The sequence below is a fragment of the Eschrichtius robustus genome, chromosome 20, assembly GCF_028021215.1.
Source record: "Eschrichtius robustus isolate mEscRob2 chromosome 20, mEscRob2.pri, whole genome shotgun sequence".
Lineage (NCBI taxonomy): Eukaryota > Metazoa > Chordata > Mammalia > Artiodactyla > Eschrichtiidae > Eschrichtius > Eschrichtius robustus.
This window is the reverse complement of record NC_090843.1, coordinates 11,671,596-11,689,668: the sequence shown is the minus strand read 5'-3', so window position 1 is coordinate 11,689,668 and position 18,073 is coordinate 11,671,596. Positions and strand designations below refer to the sequence as shown.

The 18,073-nt window shown below is 58.2% G+C and overlaps 1 protein-coding gene across 6 annotated transcripts in view; it reads right to left on the bottom strand.

Moving 5' to 3' along the window:
- BAIAP2 (BAR/IMD domain containing adaptor protein 2) overlaps positions 1-4,104 on the bottom strand; it is a 69,167-nt gene extending 65,063 nt beyond the window's left edge. For all 6 annotated transcript variants that reach the window (XM_068530005.1, XM_068530003.1, XM_068530007.1 and 3 more), the window contains exon 1: positions 3,962-4,104. In XM_068530005.1, the coding sequence (XP_068386106.1) occupies positions 3,962-4,015 (54 nt within the window). In that variant the 5' untranslated portion in view covers positions 4,016-4,104. The remainder of the gene's footprint in view (positions 1-3,961) is intronic.
- Between the last annotated feature and the right edge of the window lie 13,969 nt (positions 4,105-18,073).

Below are 18,073 nucleotides of genomic sequence, written 5' to 3'. Positions count from 1 at the left end.
GGATGGCAGCGCAGGCAAAACACTCCTGGCCCAGTGAGGAACTCTGCAGAGCCACCACATCCCAGGCGCCAAGCCACCTTACGACCATCAGCAAACTTCGGCAAGGCCCAGCAGCAACCTCAGGGACGTGACCTGGGCACAAGCTGCTGCTGAAGCCAGTTGCCCAGAGATCAGTGCAACAAAGAAACTGCCCTGGCTACTCCAGGAGGGACGGAAGACGCAGTACTGCTGCTGCGCTGGTGGTGGAAAGAGTGGGTACCACATAGCTCGCTCCATTGAAGTGCAGCTCTGAGTCCGCTCAGGGACATCAGGCCCCTCTTTTTATCGGAAGATTCTACCCCAATGCGGCACCCCTGAGGCACCTCTAAAGCAGAACAAAGCACCACATGCACGCACATGCGTGCACTCATGCACACACGTGCTCACTTGGACACAGACTTGTGAATATACCAGCAGGCACTTGCATGCATGTGCTCGAGCTCACACACATCTGCACATACATACATGTGCACACATGTTCCTGGTCACACGCGCACACACACGCGCACACACAGCCCTCAGGTCTGCTCCCCAGCAAGCGTTTCTGTTGCCAAAGAAGCGCCTGTCAGAGCATCCACTTCACCATCCCCAACGGGGAGCCGGCGGAGCTCTGTCCACTCCGGGTGCCAGGCTTCTGATGGCAGCCAACAGTTTGGTGTGACTGCTGAGCAGTGGAAGGGGGTCTAGGGTCAGCAGTAGAGGACCTGGGCCCTCGTGCTTCCCTCTGCTCCCACCTGGAGGAGAGTGGCGGGCAAGGCCTGGCCAGCAGTGGGCTCTCACCTACCAGGTGGGCTCCCTCCTGCCAGCGTTGACGCCCACCACCTTGCACCAGTGGTGGCAAACCTGACCAACTCCAGCTGCAGGAACCTGCTGGCCACAGCCGCCTTCGCAGGGCGAGTACGCAAGGCCACAAGGCCAGGCCAGCTTCCCCACACAGCTGCAAAGTGAGGACCACTGGACGGCCTCTGGTGACCAAGGCCCAAGGCCCACGACACCCTGAGGAGCCATGCCTGAAGCCTTCCCAGAGACTTCCTTCTCCTCAGGCTGTCCCCCACCTTCCCGCATCCTCAGGACAGGATGGAGACCCGTGGTGCTGTTCCTACAGAAGGTGCCAGAGCCACCCCCCTCCAAGGTCATCGGGCTGCCTGGAGCCAGGGCTTCTCCTGAGATACAGGACCGAGAGAAAAACACGAACCTGACACTCACTCTCCTGAAGCCGCGGTCTACGGTCAGCTGTTCAAGAAGGCCCTCTCTCTCCAGCACGAGGGGATGCTCGGCGGCCTCTCCCAAGAGAGCTGCAATTTGGGCTTAATCCTGAGCAGCAGACTCCCCATCCCCACCCCGCAACTCTGCCCCTCACCCCAGGCAATTACCCCGGGCTGCCTAAGAGCCAAGTCCTGGGCTCCAGGCTCTGCTGCCTGCACCCCCATCCCCTGAGGGGCCCAGCACAGGGCCCACCCCAGGAAGCCCCCAGAGGGCTTCAGTCCTTGTCCCCACACCCGCGGTCTGAGGGTGAGCTCTCAGCAGATGTCTGGAAACCATTCCATTTCTCGCCCCTTCATCTGCCATGAAATTCCCCGAGGACACAGCTCCCACGGGAACCGGGCCACACAGAGAGAGATTAAATCCTGCCCTAGCGCTTCTTCCAGGGAAGAGAATCAAAACTGTACATTTTAGTCTCGCATTTTTAATCAGCAAGGCCAAGGACAAGTGTCCCCACCGTTCCCTTCTCTGACAAAGCAAACACCACTCAGAACTGCAGTTGATAAGACACAGGGGCCAAAACAAGCAGCTGAGCTGAAGCTCGGGGTGACACCAAGCAGGGTCACATCTCAGCCACTCTCCCACAAGTTGCCAACCCAGGCACAGAGGCAGCAGCGTCCCTGGACAGAGCAGAGGACCAGCCGGACAGGCCTGGGTCCACACATGGTGGCTTTGGCTGTATCCTGACTGCGCCTCAGGTGGCCTGGTCTCTGCCCAGCCAGTGTGCTGAAGCTGCCCAACCTGTCCTGGCTCTGCTGCAGAACCCGAGCTCCCAGTGACAAACCACAAACAGTAAGAGCGCCGCACCAAAAACCCACCAGTCAGGCTGCAGAGTGGCAGGGGAGCACCACCCACAAACCTACCTGCCCACGGGCTCTGCAGCCGTCACCGGCCAGGAGTGTGTGAGGTGCCCAGCCCTGTGGACACCCACTTTCCGATGTGTCCAACCTGAAAGTCCTTGGTCTCAGCCACACCTTCCCGTGGGAGCTCAGTCATCAGCTGACCCGCCGAGCACAGACCGCAGACTAGCCTGTTGAACGTGTGTCCCAATCCCCAAAAGCTCGGATCCTAACCTTTTTCTGCCACCATCCTGCCGACAGATTTCACTTCAGACCTACAGACAAATCATAGCTCCATCCAGAAGCTGCTCAGCTGGAACAACACGCCTGACTGCTCGGTTATAAGTGTTTTATTAAGGCTGATCATGGGATTCCCCAGAGCAAAGCCACGCCACACACTCCCTCCTAGTTCTCGCCATTAAAGTTCCTGTTTAGTGGTTTCAGTGCAGAAGCAGGGAAAACAGGGAAAAATACACCAAGACAGGCATTTCTCTTCTACCCCCTGCAATAATGAGCAAGTCGAAGTAGAACTAATGATTAATAATTTAATAAACCTCCCTCCCCTGAGAGCATTTACAGAGCAACACGACCAAAAACGTATGCCACCGACTCTACGTGAGACAAATATAAAACCCCCAAGAGCTGCTCCTTTTACGTGCTGCTTCTTCGTCAGTCTCCTGTTTACCAGCACCTCTAACATGGCTTCAGAACTGACTTAGTCTACCCTGACCCAGCTTAAGGATTCTTCCAGGTGACCTAACTACAACTTTAAAAACCTTTATTAGCAGCCATGATCGACGCCAGCCGCGCTGGACTCCAGCTGAAAGCTAACGGCCCCCCAGAGGCCTCTCCCCCCCCACCCCCCCACGCACAAAGAGGGCTCGGCAGGCCGCTGGCTAAAGAGGCACAGCGTAGTTGTTTAACACAATCAGAAACTGTTGCTCTGCCAGCGCGCTGCAAACCCACTCTGCCGCCATGAACCAGCCGCCGCCGCGTAAATACCAACTCCGAACCCGCCCGCCCCACGCCCCCGACCACCGCTTAACCCCGAGACACAGTTTTGAAACAGAGCACGGTTTTGTAAGAGGACTGCGTGGACCGCCCAAGGAACGAATCTCCCGTGAGGAAATGCTGCCGGGAACAGCCCTGAGCCGCCGGAGCCTGGGTCTGTGCTGGTGGGGGCGGGGGTCCAAACCGAAAAAATGGATGGTAAGAAGCTGAAACTCGGGTGTCTGCCCACGTGCACACAGGCGCAAAACCGGCCGGGGCGGGGGCGACGAGGGTCCGGCGGGCACACCCGCGTTCCGCACCGGGGGCTGTGAGCCGACTCCTCACACATCAGAAGCAGAGGCGGGCGCGCCAGCCTCCTACACAATTAGTCTTCTCCCTCCGCGGTTACATAAGATGACGGATTATCTGTCCACCCATCGAAGCTGCCCGCGCGCGACCTCCCACCCGGCCACGTCCACAGACACCCGGGAAGGAGTTGTGGAAACGAAAAGCCTGTTGAGAAAAAAGTGCCCGACGCTTGCGTAACCGCGCCCGGCGGGACCACCACGGAGCGCAGAGCGACGGGCAGCCACGGCCCCGGACCCCAGCAGACCCCGGACAACGCAGCCCGCGCCCGTGCCCCCACCTCACTCGGGTCCGAGGGCTCCGGTCCCCGGGAGCGCGGGGACAGCAGGGGGCTGTCTGGACGAGGGCGCCCGCGCCAACTTATGCCGGGCCGGTGCTGGGTCCCCGCGGTCGCGCCGGGACGACCCCCGAGAGCCCAGGGACCGCCCGGGCGGGCGCGAGCGCGCGGGTGGCGCAGAGCTCACCTTGTAGACATTTTCCGTGAACCGATGCATCTCCTCCGACCGAGAGAGCGACATGGTGCTGGTCCGGCTGCACCACTGACCGGAGCGGGGGCGCAAGCAGCTGCGACTGCGGTAGCGGCGACGACTGCGAACGCGAAGCGCGCAGAACCGAACCAAGAGCGGGACGCCCCACCGGCGTCCGCCTTTATAGCCGATCAGGCCCCGCCCCCGGAGGCCCCGCCCACCGCGTGCCCGCCCCCGCCGCACCCGGATCACCGCCCCCGGCCTGGCGCCCCCGCCCAGTCGCTGCTGCTAGGCAACCGACAGGCCCCGCCCCCGCGCCGCCTTTCCCATTGGCGGGTTCCGGAGCCCGGGGAAGGGGGCGGGGAAGGGGCGGGGTTTATGGGCCGGCACCAGGCAGCGATTGGCCCTTGGCGCCGTCGATCGCGGGGGAGGAGGCGGAGGCGCGGCGCAGGCTGGGGCCCTGGGAACAGCCTCGGGGGCCCGGGCGACAGCCGGGCTGGGGGCGGGGAGGCGGGGGCGGGGAGGCGGGGGCGGGGTGGCGCAGGAAGAAGGGAGCAGAAGGGGGGGGGGACGCCGGCCGCGAACGCGCGTGGGGGAGGTACTCAGCAAAGTGGTGAGTCGGGGTGGCCGGGTCCTGGGCGCCGCTCCCCCGAACGCGGTGGGGGTCGGGCGCCCTCGCTGGGTAGGGGAGGGTCCCTGGGCGCTGGGACGCCTGCCGCACGGACTTGGTGAAGGATGGTGAGAGGCCGCCGCTGTGTCCCGGGGGTCCGGCCGCGACCCGGCATTTTAGGAGGTAAGTTCACTGGGTGGCTGCGATCCCCGGGCCAGCCCTTCTGGGGAGGGAGGACCCTGAGGGAGGTCTCGGAGGAGGGAGGACCCTGGGGAGAACGCTGGAGCAGGGTGGACCCTGGGAGGGGTGCATCTTGAGGGGGGCTTGGGGCTGGGATTCTGGAGAGGGGAGGGCCCTGGGTTGCGGAAGAGGACTCTGGGGAGGGGGGATTTGGGGGGCGGATTCTGGAGGGGGTGTGGGGAGAGGATCCTGTGGGAAGGATTGAGGGTGAACGCTTAGGGAAAGAGAGGACCCTTGTAGTGGCAGAAGATCCTCTTTGGGGGGAGTTTCCTTGGGGAGGGAGGACTCAAGGGGAGGGGGGCAGGAGGACTCTGGGTGGGGGTGGGAAACCCTGGGGGAGGGGGAACCTTCCTAGGTGGATCAAGGGGTCAGAGATGCGTGGTTTTTGAAGGCGATTCCTGGGAGGTTCTGCTGAAGAAGCTGACCAAGTTGGCACAGAGGGTTCCGTACAATTCCCTAGGAGAAATATTTACATAAATTAGACTAACGTAGAGGAATTAATTGCTTTACATCGTAAAACACCAGATCTAAGTGCTTCCCTTTAATTAAAGCTGACACTCTCTGCCAGCATCCTATCCCTGGACAGTCATCCCTTCAAGTGCAGGTGCCCCAGGAGACAGACCCCCCCCCCCACCGCGCCCCACCCCAGACAGGTGGGGGAGTCCAGAAGACAGCAGGGACATAAGACAGGTTTCTTCCACAGGGTCATTGACTTGAATGGACTACACTCTGCTTCACGTGGATTTGAAGAAAATGGAAGGGATATTCAGGAAGCATTTGCCTTCCGTCCTAACCTCCAGCCTTCGTTCACAGAGATTCTTCTTGGTTTAATTTCCTTTCTGCTACCAGCCCCCGTTTCCTCCTTTTTATTGCTTGCAGTGTTTTAAGGTAGATTCCGGTGTATGTAATTTCTGGGATTCTTTTGGTTGCAAGTAACAGAAAGCCAGCTCAAACTGGCTCTAACAATGAGGGCGTTGTTGGCTCAGGTGACAGAAGTCAGGCCCGTCTTCCTCCCCCAGCTCCATTTCCTCCAGGCCAGCTAGATGAAACGCACGCTTCCATCCTTCCAGCCCTAGGACTGACATCCATTGACCTGCATGGAGTCACGGGCCAACATGGAGCTGGGTGGGTGCAGGGCAAGAGCTGTTGCTCGTCCGAAGGGAGTGGAGTGACCAGGACCAGGGGAATGGTGGGTGGAGGCTGGCCGGAGAAAACAGGGTCTCATCACTCTGGGAGGGGAATTAGCCTGGGGAGAATTCTGCTGGGCTGTCTGCTCCCATCAGCCACAAGACAGTAGAGAAAGGAGAGGGGCCTCACCAGAAAATCTTCCATCGCCCTGAGCCCCACCCCACCCTCTGGAAGGTCCTGCTCCTGACTGCCTTCCTCCTGCCCAATGGGACGCTCACATTTGGTAGCAGCTGAGGCAGGAGACCCACTCAGAGCCTGGCCTGCCTGATTTGGGCTAATTGCTTTGCAGCCTCACCTCTGGCCTGCACCCTCCAGCTGACAGCTGGGCAGGAGGTGAACAGCTGGGAGGGAAGCCATCAGTCAGAAGTGTGCTCACAGAGCACCTGGGGCAAGTGAAAATAAGCACATCGTGCCCAATAGCACTGAGAAATGTGGGGCTGATGGCAGGTGCAGAGCAGGACTGGCGAGGGGGTCGCACCTGGGCCTGGAGAACCATAGCGAGAAAGTCCACCCCCTACCGGGCGGCTTCCCCCAGCCACCAGCCTGCCGAGGTGCCCAGCGCTGGGTGCTCACCCCTTCAGCTGCAAGGAGGAGGTCAGAGCCTCGGGCCAGGAGACCACCAGTGTCCTCTCAGGCCTTTCTTAGGTGGGAGGCCTTTCAGATGGCAGCAGTGTCTGGGCAGGGCTGAGTACCACAAGTGAGGACCTAGAGCCTGAGCAGTGCCCAGGGCCAGGGGGTGGGCTGGGTGCCAAGGCAGCCCCAGTGCCACTCCCGGGAATCAGGAGGGCCTGCTTGTCTCGGTACCTTTACCAACCCCACCTCCTTCCCTTCCCCTGGACTCTGAGAGTTCGTCGGGGGGCCGTGGGATCTAGTGACTTCCCTGGACGTTGATGGTCAGTGCCGCGGGGATTGCTTAGACTTGGGGTCAGGCCCACCCCTCTCCAAGACCAGTAAGAAGCCATTGTCATGATGGAGAGGCTTTGCTCTTCCTGCCTGCTCTGCAGGGACTAGCAAGAGGGCCAGGACCAGCCAGAACACTCAGCCCCCAGCACCCCAAGCCCACTGCCCTCACCCGGACCAGGGTGTTGTTCTTCGTGCACTACTTGGGGTCGGGGAGCGGCTTTCTATAAATGAGCAGCTCATCAGGAATCACTGAGAAAGCAGATGGGCTGGAATCTGCCTGCTGCCGGTTTCCCGTCACTTCTTACTGCCGGTCCTCACCTCCACGGGCCAAGCGACCAGGGAGGTGTGTAGCCATGGCGACCCACAGCACTCCACTTCTGAACCCGAGGTCCCCCTTCCCCCTGCACCGGTGATGGGGCCTCGCAAACACAGGGTGCCAAGCAGGGGTCGGAGGCAAGAATCTGACCACGTGGTGCTGCGGACACTGACCCCGGGTCAGCTGACCCCAGCATGGGTGGCACTGGAGAAAAAGGCTGGAAGCAGGGAGAATCAAAGTGCATCTCTTCATCAACTTATTTTTAGTTGCGTTATGTAAGTGGTTTCATTTCAACGTCACGTAGGGAGGGGGGGTCTCAGATTTAATTACAGGATGACAGCCTCTGCTTTTCAAGCAAGCTGTTCTCCTGGCAAGGCAGGCACAAGGATTTGTGAATTTTTGCTAAACAGAAGGAGCCCTTTCTGAGGTGACCGCAAAACTTTGAAGGGTTTTCACCACCATCTCTCTCTCTGACCAGCCCAACCTGGTTTCTGCTGAGCTTGGCCTAAGGGGGTGGTGATGTGTCTCAGATCACAGGGAAATTTCATGCCTGTCAAGGGAGCTGTTTCTCCACCGCCCCCCTCCTCCTGGCAGCCTCCCCGTCTCTCTAAGAGAAGAATCCACCCAATCAGAACTCCTCTTCCTTTTCTCCTTCCTGGATTAGAGCACTTGTAATCAGTAACCAGAAAGTTCCAGAGCAGGAGAGAGTGGAGGCATGGACACTGTCTCATCTTCCCCATCATCTCTGGCCATCACTGCCTCTTCCTTCCACACCAGGTGCTCTGGGCGATCGGCCTGGGCAGGGTCACTGGGCAGAACTGTCCAACTTGTGTCCAGAGTACTGTCTTTTTGGTCCTCGGCCCACATTCTTCACACTGTCGGCGTTGTCAGCAAGAAGGCATGGGGGTGCCTGGAGCCAGAAGCTCCGGGGTGGGGGGAGGCCTGTGTCCTGCCATCAGGAAGGTAACCTCAGCGGCTTCTAGCACACTGTGGCGTTGTCCAGCATGAGGCAGGGCCATGTTGCCTGCCACAGGGCGAAGCCTGGCGCCTACCCGGGGCTGCTGCTGACGGCATGACCACCGACTCGGGGAGCCAGTACCCGGGGCCTGTTGCTGGGACAGCAGTGGTGTGACTGCCATGGGGGCCTGGGTAGATTCCAGGCGGGCAAGGTACCTGAGCAGGGTGTTGGGAGAGCCGAGGTGTAGGTGGCAGAAAAAGCACCGAGAACTGTGCCCGGCACGTGGCGAGCCCTCGGTGTGTCTTAGAGACTGTCATCGTCAGCGGTTAGACAGGACCTTCCAGAGAGCACCCGAGTGCCCGTGGGAAAGCACGTGAGAAGCTGCCCTTTACAGCGGGTGCTCCAGGAGACCCCCAGCTTCGGTGTGGACTGCACGGCGACTTCCAGAGAGCACAGGTGCCAGGAAGACGTTGACAAGCACACCTCAGCCAGGCCACATCTGCAGGGTGAGCCACGGGGACCGTACGTGGCCTTGACGTGCTGAGAAAGGCACTTCGCTGTACTCTTCCTCCCAAAACCTATCACCCCAGGCTTATCATGAGAGGAACATCACCAATCCCAGCAGAGGGACAGTCTGCAGATCCCTGCCCAGCACGTCATCTGAACCAGGGAAGCCTGAGACCATCCTGGCCAAGAGGAGCCTGAGAAGACATGATGACCAAATGTCACCTGGGGTCCGGGACGGGTCCTGAAGCAATAGAAAGACACGAGGTAAAAACTAAGAAAACCTGAATAAAGTCCAGTTAACAACAGTGATTCCATGTTGGTCCTTTAATTGTAGCAAACATATCACAGAGATGTGAGATGTTGACAACAGGGGAGACTGTTGGGTGTGGGCTATCTTTGCAGTAACTTTGTAAATGTAAACAGTCCTAAAATGTAAAGTTTACTAAAGGGGGCGGGCACCCATGACCTCTATTTGGCCTGGGGGTCTGAAGGAGGGCACCTGCACCTCACCCCAGAGTCTGGTGTCTGTAGGTTCAGTAGGCAGAGCAGTGGCCCTGTCCCCACAGGGTGCCCCGGGCCCGCTCTGCCACCTGCCACGTGGCTTCCGTGCAGGAGGCTAGCATGGGGGGGCGTGGGCCCGGCTGATGGCCGATCTCCTGCCACCCAGATGCGGCTGTTAACTCCCTCCTCCCCAGACTTTTACTTAGATTTGCTCTTCCCTCAACACCTGCTCCCCCTTGAGCTGAACGTGGTTCAGAGGCTTTCATCTCTCTGACCAAAATGTTGGCTGCAGACAGCACGGGCTTCACCCTGCGCCTCCAGGGATCAGTGACGTTGCCCTCTTTGCCCTCGCAGGGACCTCTGAGCCAGGCCCCGCCTGAGAGGAGGGGACGCCTATCTGCCTGGCCATGGGCGCCGCCTGGACCAGCAGGGCCCTCTGCCCTCTCTGAGATGAAGGAGTGTGGCTCCCATGCCCTTCCTGGTTTAGCTTCAACCCTCTTAGCAAGGCAGCTTAGAAAGTTCCCAGAGCTTTCCTACTGGCCAGGCCCAGGAGGGGCCAGCAGGGGCTTCCACTGAGGGTGGAGGGGCCAGAGGAGGTGCCACCCTGTCACCGGGCTGGGTGGGGAGAGGTTCGCCAGCAGCGGGCCCTCTTACATAATCCAGCGCATCGGCGTGACTCCAGGTGCCTGTGGGAGGCAGCGTGGGGGTGAGCGCAGGGGCGAGGACGAGTCTCAGCTTCACTCGGTGTTTCTCCCCCTCTTATTACATTTCAGCGTCATCCTGCGTCTGCCAGCTCGGTCACCCACTCGCTTGTTCGAATATATTAACTGACAATGCAGATTTAAATAACTTGGGCAGGTGATGAGGCCTTGGGCAGAGCCCCCTGTACCTGGGCCTCCTGTACTGGCCCAGGTGAGGCAGGAGGGCTGGGTCAGAGGAAGGACGCCAAGGCAAGCTGCCTGCTTGGGCCTCGTGTCCAGAGCTGGACGGGGCGTGCTGGGAAGGGCAGCCCAAGCTCAGGGGCCGGGTTTGGGTTGGGTTGGGTGGGGAGGGAGGAGCCAAAGGCAGGCAGCCGAGGAGCCCACCCAACCACCCACCCACCCCCACCCCCCCATCTCGGGCACACTCACCATCTTATGTGCAAACCCAGCTTGCAACAGGATTCTGTGAGGGGGGAGACCGCAAGCTAAGGAAGCCAGCGTCGGCCCTCATGAAAGCCCCTGGGTCAAAAGAACACAGCGTTTTGGGTCAGGAGGCCAGAGGTGAGCTACTCGAAGGGCCCAGGGGCCGAGTGCTGTGTGCCCAGGCCGGCCACCGCAGGCACACCGGCTCGGTGGTCAGGAGGCCAGAGGTGAGCTACTCGAAGGGCCCAGGGGCCGAGTGCTGTGTGCCCAGGCCGGCCACCGCAGGCACACCGGCTCGGTGGTCACTCGGCTTCAGGGGGAAGATGAGGAAAAGATGCTGGCTTCACCCTCAAAATAATTACTTCCTTTACCCCTGAAATGCCATTTTTTCTTATCACTCTGCCTCTTAAATGACTTAAATTGCCTTGAAAGTGATCTCAAAGGTATGTTTGGAGTGGAGAGGAGGAAATCTGTTCTTTGGAACGTGAACTTAGAGGACACGCCAGGAAACAAGCCTGGATGTCCCAGCAGAGAGGGCAGACCTGTACCTGCAGCGCCGGCTCCTGGTGCTGCTAGCGAGGCCCAGGCACTGCCTCGCGTGCGCAGATGGCTTCCCTGCCCAGGCTGCTGCTTCTAATTTCAGCTGCTGGGGGCTCCACACTCTCTCTCTCTCTTTTTTAAATTCCATGTTTATTTAAAGCCAGACTAGAAAATGTCTTCAGCCCTGAAATCTGACTTTCTCCTCCTGCTGCAGATCCTAAAACCCCACCTAGGGTCCCACAGCTCCCAAACGGGGAGCTTTGAGGCCGACTCGCATGGGTCTGTGGGTCAACTTGACGGTGGGACAGACGCTCCCCACCCCCACCCCCGGTTGTCCAGCACTGTGGCATTTGGACAACTGGCGGATGTTTTCCTATCAGGGCAGTCTCGTGTGGTGTCGACACAGCCGGAACACGGAGAGCTCCGCCCCCACCCCACCCCCCCAGACGTCCTCGGTTCCCAAATGCACGAGAAGTGGTGTACGGGTCTCGGGAGAGGCGAGCACATCCGCCTTGGTGCCAGGTGTTCCCAGGAGATGGGGGTCTGGAGCCACCCGCCTGTCGTCTCCCTGTCTAGGCCCTAAGGCAGCTGGGCCTGCCTGGTCCAGGTGTGTCCCCTGGAGGTGGGAAGGGACCAGATGGGCAGTTCCTGCGCACTGGGCAGCAGCTGCCGGCCTGCAGTGTGTGGGCTTCTCTCCCACCTCTGTTCTTCCTGGCACTCAGGTCTCCCCGTTTCTCTTGTATTTGGGAACCAAGGATATTGAGGGGGCTCTCCGTGTTCTGACTATGTGGACACCAAACGAGACTGCTCTGATAGGAAGACATCAGCCCACTGTCCACCTGTGGGTTAGCACAGTGTAGGACAGCTGATGCTGGATGGCCACTGTGGCCATCAGACGCCGATGCTGGACAGCAAGGGGCTCTGTCCCACAGGCGAGGTGACCCATGGACCCAGCCCAAGTGGTTGTGGGCGCTCAGGAAACGTGAGGTCCCGTCCCTTTGAGTAGCACGTAACCTCCCTCACCTGCTTCTGTGGCTCACCCCAGGATGTGCTAGAAGGACTGTGATGAAACTGGACAGTAAGAAGGCAAAACTGGCTGAGGGGCCAGCCTGGGCTCCACGGGCCTGGGGGGTGCTGGCTGGACCCCTGTGCGGGACCGAGTTTATTTGTCTGACCACGAGCTCCTGCAGCAAGAGGCAGGAAGCCTGAGAGCAGAGGGGCTGGGGTCTTTGGAGAATCTGCGACGCCAGATTCTGTGAGTCCAGTCTGTAGTGAAGGCAGACCCCAAGCCCCAGAACCGCCAGATGCCTGGGCAGGTCCCCCCAGGAGGCCCCACGGTGGTCCAGCGAAGACTGGGCTGAACGGATGCCGGCTGCAGGGACACGCTGGGGCACCCCTTTCTGTCCAGTAAAAGGCAGCTGTCTGAACAGCACTCCAAACTGCTGCCCGGGCTGTCACAGCCTCAGGAAGCATGGAGTGGTGCAGAATTTCTTCACTGACAGGTCCGGTCAGAAAGTAATAGGATTTTGAAAAAAATTATTTTAGTGTCAAGCTTGAGAATATCATTTGCCCCGTTAGGCTCTTTTTTTTTTCCCCTCAAAAACTGGAAGAAACAGACATCTTTGTAGAGGTTCATGGAAAACCTTAGCTGTTGACTAGCTGTCCAAACAAAAAGAAGATTCCATCCATGGGGGAAAAACAATTTAAACAGATCCAGGTGACCTTTAACCCCCAGTCCAACCAGACACCGGCTCCACGTGACCTTTGCAGTGTCGCTCTGTTGCTGGCAGAAACGAGGCCCCTGTGGAGATCTGGCAGCTCAGCCCCTGGAATCTGCTGTTAATTCTCACCCAGATTTTGAGATTTTCTCTGCGGCCGCAGGAGCCAATAGAGTCCTTTGTGCAGCCTCAGGCCTTGGTTTTCAGAACCCCTGGGGCTGGTGGTGTTGGATTTGGTTGTAATTTTCCTTCATTCCTTGGCTCATAGATTTCCCACCAGGAAGACCCCAGAGACCTTGATTCCACCTCAGGAAAAATCAAAGCCAAGGCCCCCCCCAGGCACAGGCTCCGTGCTGGAAAGCGGTGGGCTTGCCGTGCAGCCCTCCCGGAAAGCTGAGGTGGTGGCTTGCAAGCGGTTTCGGGCAGGTGGGGTCTCATGGGGTGTCAGCTGCAGGAGCACGGCCCTGTGGTGTTTTGCAGCACAGACTCCAGCCTTCAGGCTCCCAGTCCAGCGTCTGGAGCTCGGCCTCCCGAGTTGGGCAGAGAGGACTGAGGTTGCGGCTGTGCTCGTGCTGATGACGAGCTCTGCCCTGAGGGAGATGTGACCCCGGCATCTCAGTTCCTGGTCTTCAGAGGACGTGGGGTGCTGGTGTTGCTGGTGGGCAGGGACTCCACATGGGGAGCCTCCGCTGCCACCTAGTGGACAGCTTGGAAAGGTGATGGGACGCGTGGCAGGCGCAGAGAGCGGTGGCCCCAGGCCGGAGGAGGACACCCCAGCGGACGGGCTGCAGGGAGCGGAGGGGTGGTGACAGGGAAGGGGCCACCTGGCCTAGGGTGGCGGTGTCCATGCTTGCCCCTGAAACTGGGCAGTCAGCAGGTGGCTGTCAGGGCACTGGCTCTGTGGGACCAGAACTCTCCTAAGACGCATCTTCAGGAGGGGAGGAGTACCACCCCGCCAGGACCCAGCAGGGAAGAAAAGATAGTGCGTGGGAGAGGCCGCCTGGAACCTCCAGAGGGAACGTGGGGATTGTGCGGACCCCCTGGCCACTTACACTCTATGAGAAAATTGCTCCCTGTGATGTGTATTTTCAAAGGGTCCTATGACATCTTTTTTTTCAAAATTGAGATAAAATTTATATAACAGAAAATTAACCATTTTAAAGTATACAATTCTGTCCACTTTAGTGGCATTTTGTGCATTCACAATGTTGTGCAGCCACTAACTCTATTTAGTCCTGAAACACTTTCATCACCCGAAGGGAAACCCCGAGCCGTGCCCGTTAACAGTCAGGTCTCATTGCTCCCTCCCCCAGCCCCTGGCCTGTCTCTGTGGTCATTTCACATCAGTGGAATCATACGTACTTGGGCTTTCTCTAGTTGTGGCGAGCGGGGACTACTCTTCACTGTGGTGCACAGGCTTCTCATTGCGGTGGCTTCTCTTGTTCTGGAGCATGGGCTCTAGGCGCGTGGGCTTCATTAATTGTGGTTCGTGGGCTCTAGAGCGCAGGCTCAGTAGTTGTGGAGCACGGGCTTAGTTGCTCCGCAGCATGTGGGATCTTCCCGGACAAGGGATCAAACCCGTGTCTCCTGCATTGGCAGGCGGATTCCTAACCGCTGCACCACGAGTGAAGTCCGGCACCCTTTTTAAAAGGAACCAGAATTCTGTAGAATTTCAGTACCTTTCCTTCAGAACTCCATCAGGGGAGTGAGCCTGGGATACTCCATGGAGGCCAACCAGCCTGCACCTGGGCCTCCTCTCACAGGCTTCTGACCAAAACTCGGCTCCCCCAGCTGAACGAGGGGCTCTCTGGACCCAGTTCAGCTGCATCTTCCAGCCGAGCAGAGTTCCAGAAGCAGCAAGGACCACCAAAACTCCTTCTATGAGTTGAGCAATTCCTGTGTGCCTTTAAGTTGAAGCCCGTGGTCTGATGAGAGTGGTGTGTGGACTGAGGGTTCCCGAGCAGACCGGGCATCTGAGATGTCTGTTAAGAAGGCCCTACGGCCCCCACCCTTGGCCACGTGGAGTGAGTGGAAGTCCTGACCTGCTGCCTTGGGTGGGAGCCCAGACTGTCTGAGATCCTGGCAGGACTGTGCTGCCAGGTGGTGGCCCGGAGCCAGGGAGCCGGGCTCAGCAACCCCCCAAGGCCTCTGACCACCAGCCCACAGGACAGGCGGGGCGGGACGGGCATCCATTAGCCTCATCACGCTGAGGCACTGGCTGGGAGGGGCTTTCCCAAGGCCAGGCGGCTGGGCACGGGGAGTCAGAGCCACCCCACCTAGGGCATGGGCAGCTGCATCTGCTGGCCCTGGTGGGCGAGAGCCTCAGAGACTTCAGCAGAAATGGGCTTTGTTGAAAGATCAGGTAGATTACTGGGTTTCCAGAAAACCTGGAGAGCCACCTGAGCCAGGCCTGGCCCAAGGACCACCTGGTCCATCAAACGGGCCCAGCTGGCCCTGCGAACCTGCCCCGGGGGCTGCTGCTGTCGCCGCCACCTCTGCCCACTGCACTCCCACAGCTGGCACCACGGCTCCCCCTGCCTCCCAGCCCCCTCCCATCCTCTGGCGGCCGTCTCCCCAGACTCCCCACACTGAGGGGTCCCCGACCTGAGAGGGGGGATCTGACACCCGCTGTGCCAACTACTGACTCATGGCGCCCTCACTCCCCTGCCCTCTGACCCTGCACCATACACAGCTCCCAAGATCACACCTGGGGACATGCACATCGTATTCACGCAGATGGTTTTAACTCTGGAAACCCCCAGAGGCCCTGTCCTCCCTCAGTAAGCCCTAGTCTTCCTCAGGGTGCTAATCAAAGGGAGCCCGAGCCTGAAGGTTTCCTGTGAAGGGCTGCCAGTATCAACAGGCCTAAGAATCAAGTTAATTTCTCAAAACAAGCACAAGAAACGGTTGCAGACTGAGGCACCCGAGGGCCCCAGAGCAGCAGGAACTGACCATGACTATTTCCTCTATGGGCCGCACCAGGTGCCTCTCCACAGCTCACAGTGTCGATTCGACTGAGGCCCTCATTTGCTGATGAGGAAACTGGCCCCGGGAAGGAATTGCCCTGGGGAGTGGGGCTGACCAAGACCCCAGGCGGGGAGTAAGAGGCTGCCTCACCTGCTCCCCTGGGACCACAGAGCGAGCCTGGTGCAGGGCCCCTGCCCGCAGGCCCGCCCCTCACTCACCCCGGCTCCCGGTGGAGCTCAGTTCCCCCCTTTAAACTCAGATGGCTCCACAGTATGTATTTCCTGTCCAGACCTCTTCCCTGGGCTCCAGCTCTGACCACCAACCCAGAATCCCCTCTGTCAGTCCCCCTTTGGGGACCAAGTCCAGGTCCCGTCCCACCACAGCTTCTCCACCTTGCGTGAGTTTCTCTTGCTCTACCTGCCCCCCGCCCCGCCCCCAAGCCCCTCAGCTTTGTGCTCCTAATTCTCCAATCCACCCCTCCACCCTAGACCCAGGCACTGGTCCCTCCCCTGATCCCCGCATTCTTCTGCCCCGTACAAACCAGTCCCTACACTGCAGCCCCGCAAGGCTCTCAGATGTAGCCCTGACCCTGTCCCCTGTGGTGCTGCAGTGCCATCCCACAGCACCACAGAGATGAGGATGAGATCCTCGAGCAGCCCCTGAACTCCCACCTCACTGCCTCCTCCCCCCAGGGCCGTGAGAGTGACCTTGGACGCCTGTGTGGTCCTCTGTCCTTGGCCTCCTCACACCAGGCTGCTCACAAGCTCCCCCAGAAAGCAGGCACACAGGAGAGGGGGCAGGGAAGGGGGCCTGTGACCTACGTAGGACAGGCTCAGCTCCAGTGGGGACCCTCACCCCCACCCCTGGCAGGCAGTTAATGTTCTCTGGTCACTTATGGTCACAAGAGCAGCTTCACTTATTAGGTGAAATATTGAGACGCAGACCTACTTGCCCAGGACGAAGTGACTTGTGCTCAGTCAGACCTGCTTGGACAGGGAAGCTTGGGATTTGCAGACTCTTAAACGTTTGTTTATATAGATTCTGATTCTCCATCTTTTAATGTACTTTCTCCATTGTTTCCTCTATTTAGAAAAACGTTCTGGTTCCAGATCTTTCAGAGTTCTCACCTGCTACACCACTTCCCAGAGAACCGGTGGACCTGCTGCCACTGACGGGTTTTTCCTCTTGGTTTTCAGTCATCTGGCCCTCGGAATGAATGCTGGTGTCAAGTATTAAAGATGGTGGGAGCAATGGGTCAGGGGTCAGCTAACTACATCCCAAGGGTCAGATACCTGTTTTTGTAAATAAAGTTTTATTGTAACACAGCCATGCCCATTTGTTTACACAGCATCTCCATGGAGACAGCTGACATGGAGACAGTAGAGTTCAGTAGTCAAAGACCATACCTCCTGAGACATTTACTATCTGGCTCTTTAAGGAAAAGTTTGGCAACTCCTCCTCTAGAAGATGTTGTGTTCCAGCAGGTAAGAATCAACCTTTTCGGGGCTTCCCTGGTGGCACAGTGGTTGGGAGTCTGCCTGCCAGTGCAGGGTACACAGGTTCGAGCCCTGGTCTGGGAAGATCCCACATGCCACGGAGCAGCTGGGCCCGTGAGCCACAATTACTGAGCCTGCGCGTCTGGAGCCTGTGCTCCGCAACAAGAGAGGCAGCGATAGTGAGAGGCCCGCGCACCGCGATGAGGAGTGGCCCCCACTTGCCGCAACTAGAGAAAGCCCTCGCACAGAAACGAAGACCCAACACAGCCATAAATGAATAAATAAATAAATAAAAGAACGTGAATTTCTTTAAAAAAAAAAAAAAAAAAGAATCAACCTTTTCCTCCATAAGAAGGCTGACCACCTTAACCCAACCAGGACGGAGCTGAACTTGGGGTGGTTTATGGTTTTGGTAAGTCCATCTGCTTCTCCTTCCAGGGGCTGGTCCTCCAGGACATTAACCAGAAAGCCCAGGGTGAACACTGGCGCCTCCCTTGGTGGGTCTTTGTGTCCTCAGCACTGCAGGATGGTAGACAACTTTCCAGAGGTTCCCACATTAGCTCTTTAACTAGCATCCTCATATGTTCCTAAATCTGTCAAAATCTTGAAGGAAAGATCAGCCCCCAAGTCTTCATTCTTCTCATGATTATATGCCCCTCAAATCTCCAGTTCTGTCACTAAACCCAGCATAAACCAACGCTTGGCAAGCTCTGCCTACAGACGGTCAGCTCATCTTTTCGTTGTTCTGCCCCCTGTTCATTTCCATTGCTTCTGCAGTTCTCTGATACATTTAAAGAGATGATTTATATATTTTGTCTAGCTTCTCTAGTTCTTAGCAGGAGCACTGATCTGCCACACACTGTCCTATCCTGCTTGGGAAGCCTGTTTCCCATGTTTAAATTTTAATTTCAGTTTCCAGTTGTTCATTGCTAGGAAACAGAAATACGTATTGAATTTTGCATATTTGCATTCTGTCATCTTGCTAAATGTACTGATTAGTTCTAGTAGATTTCTTATAGATTCCTTTGGGATTTTGTACAT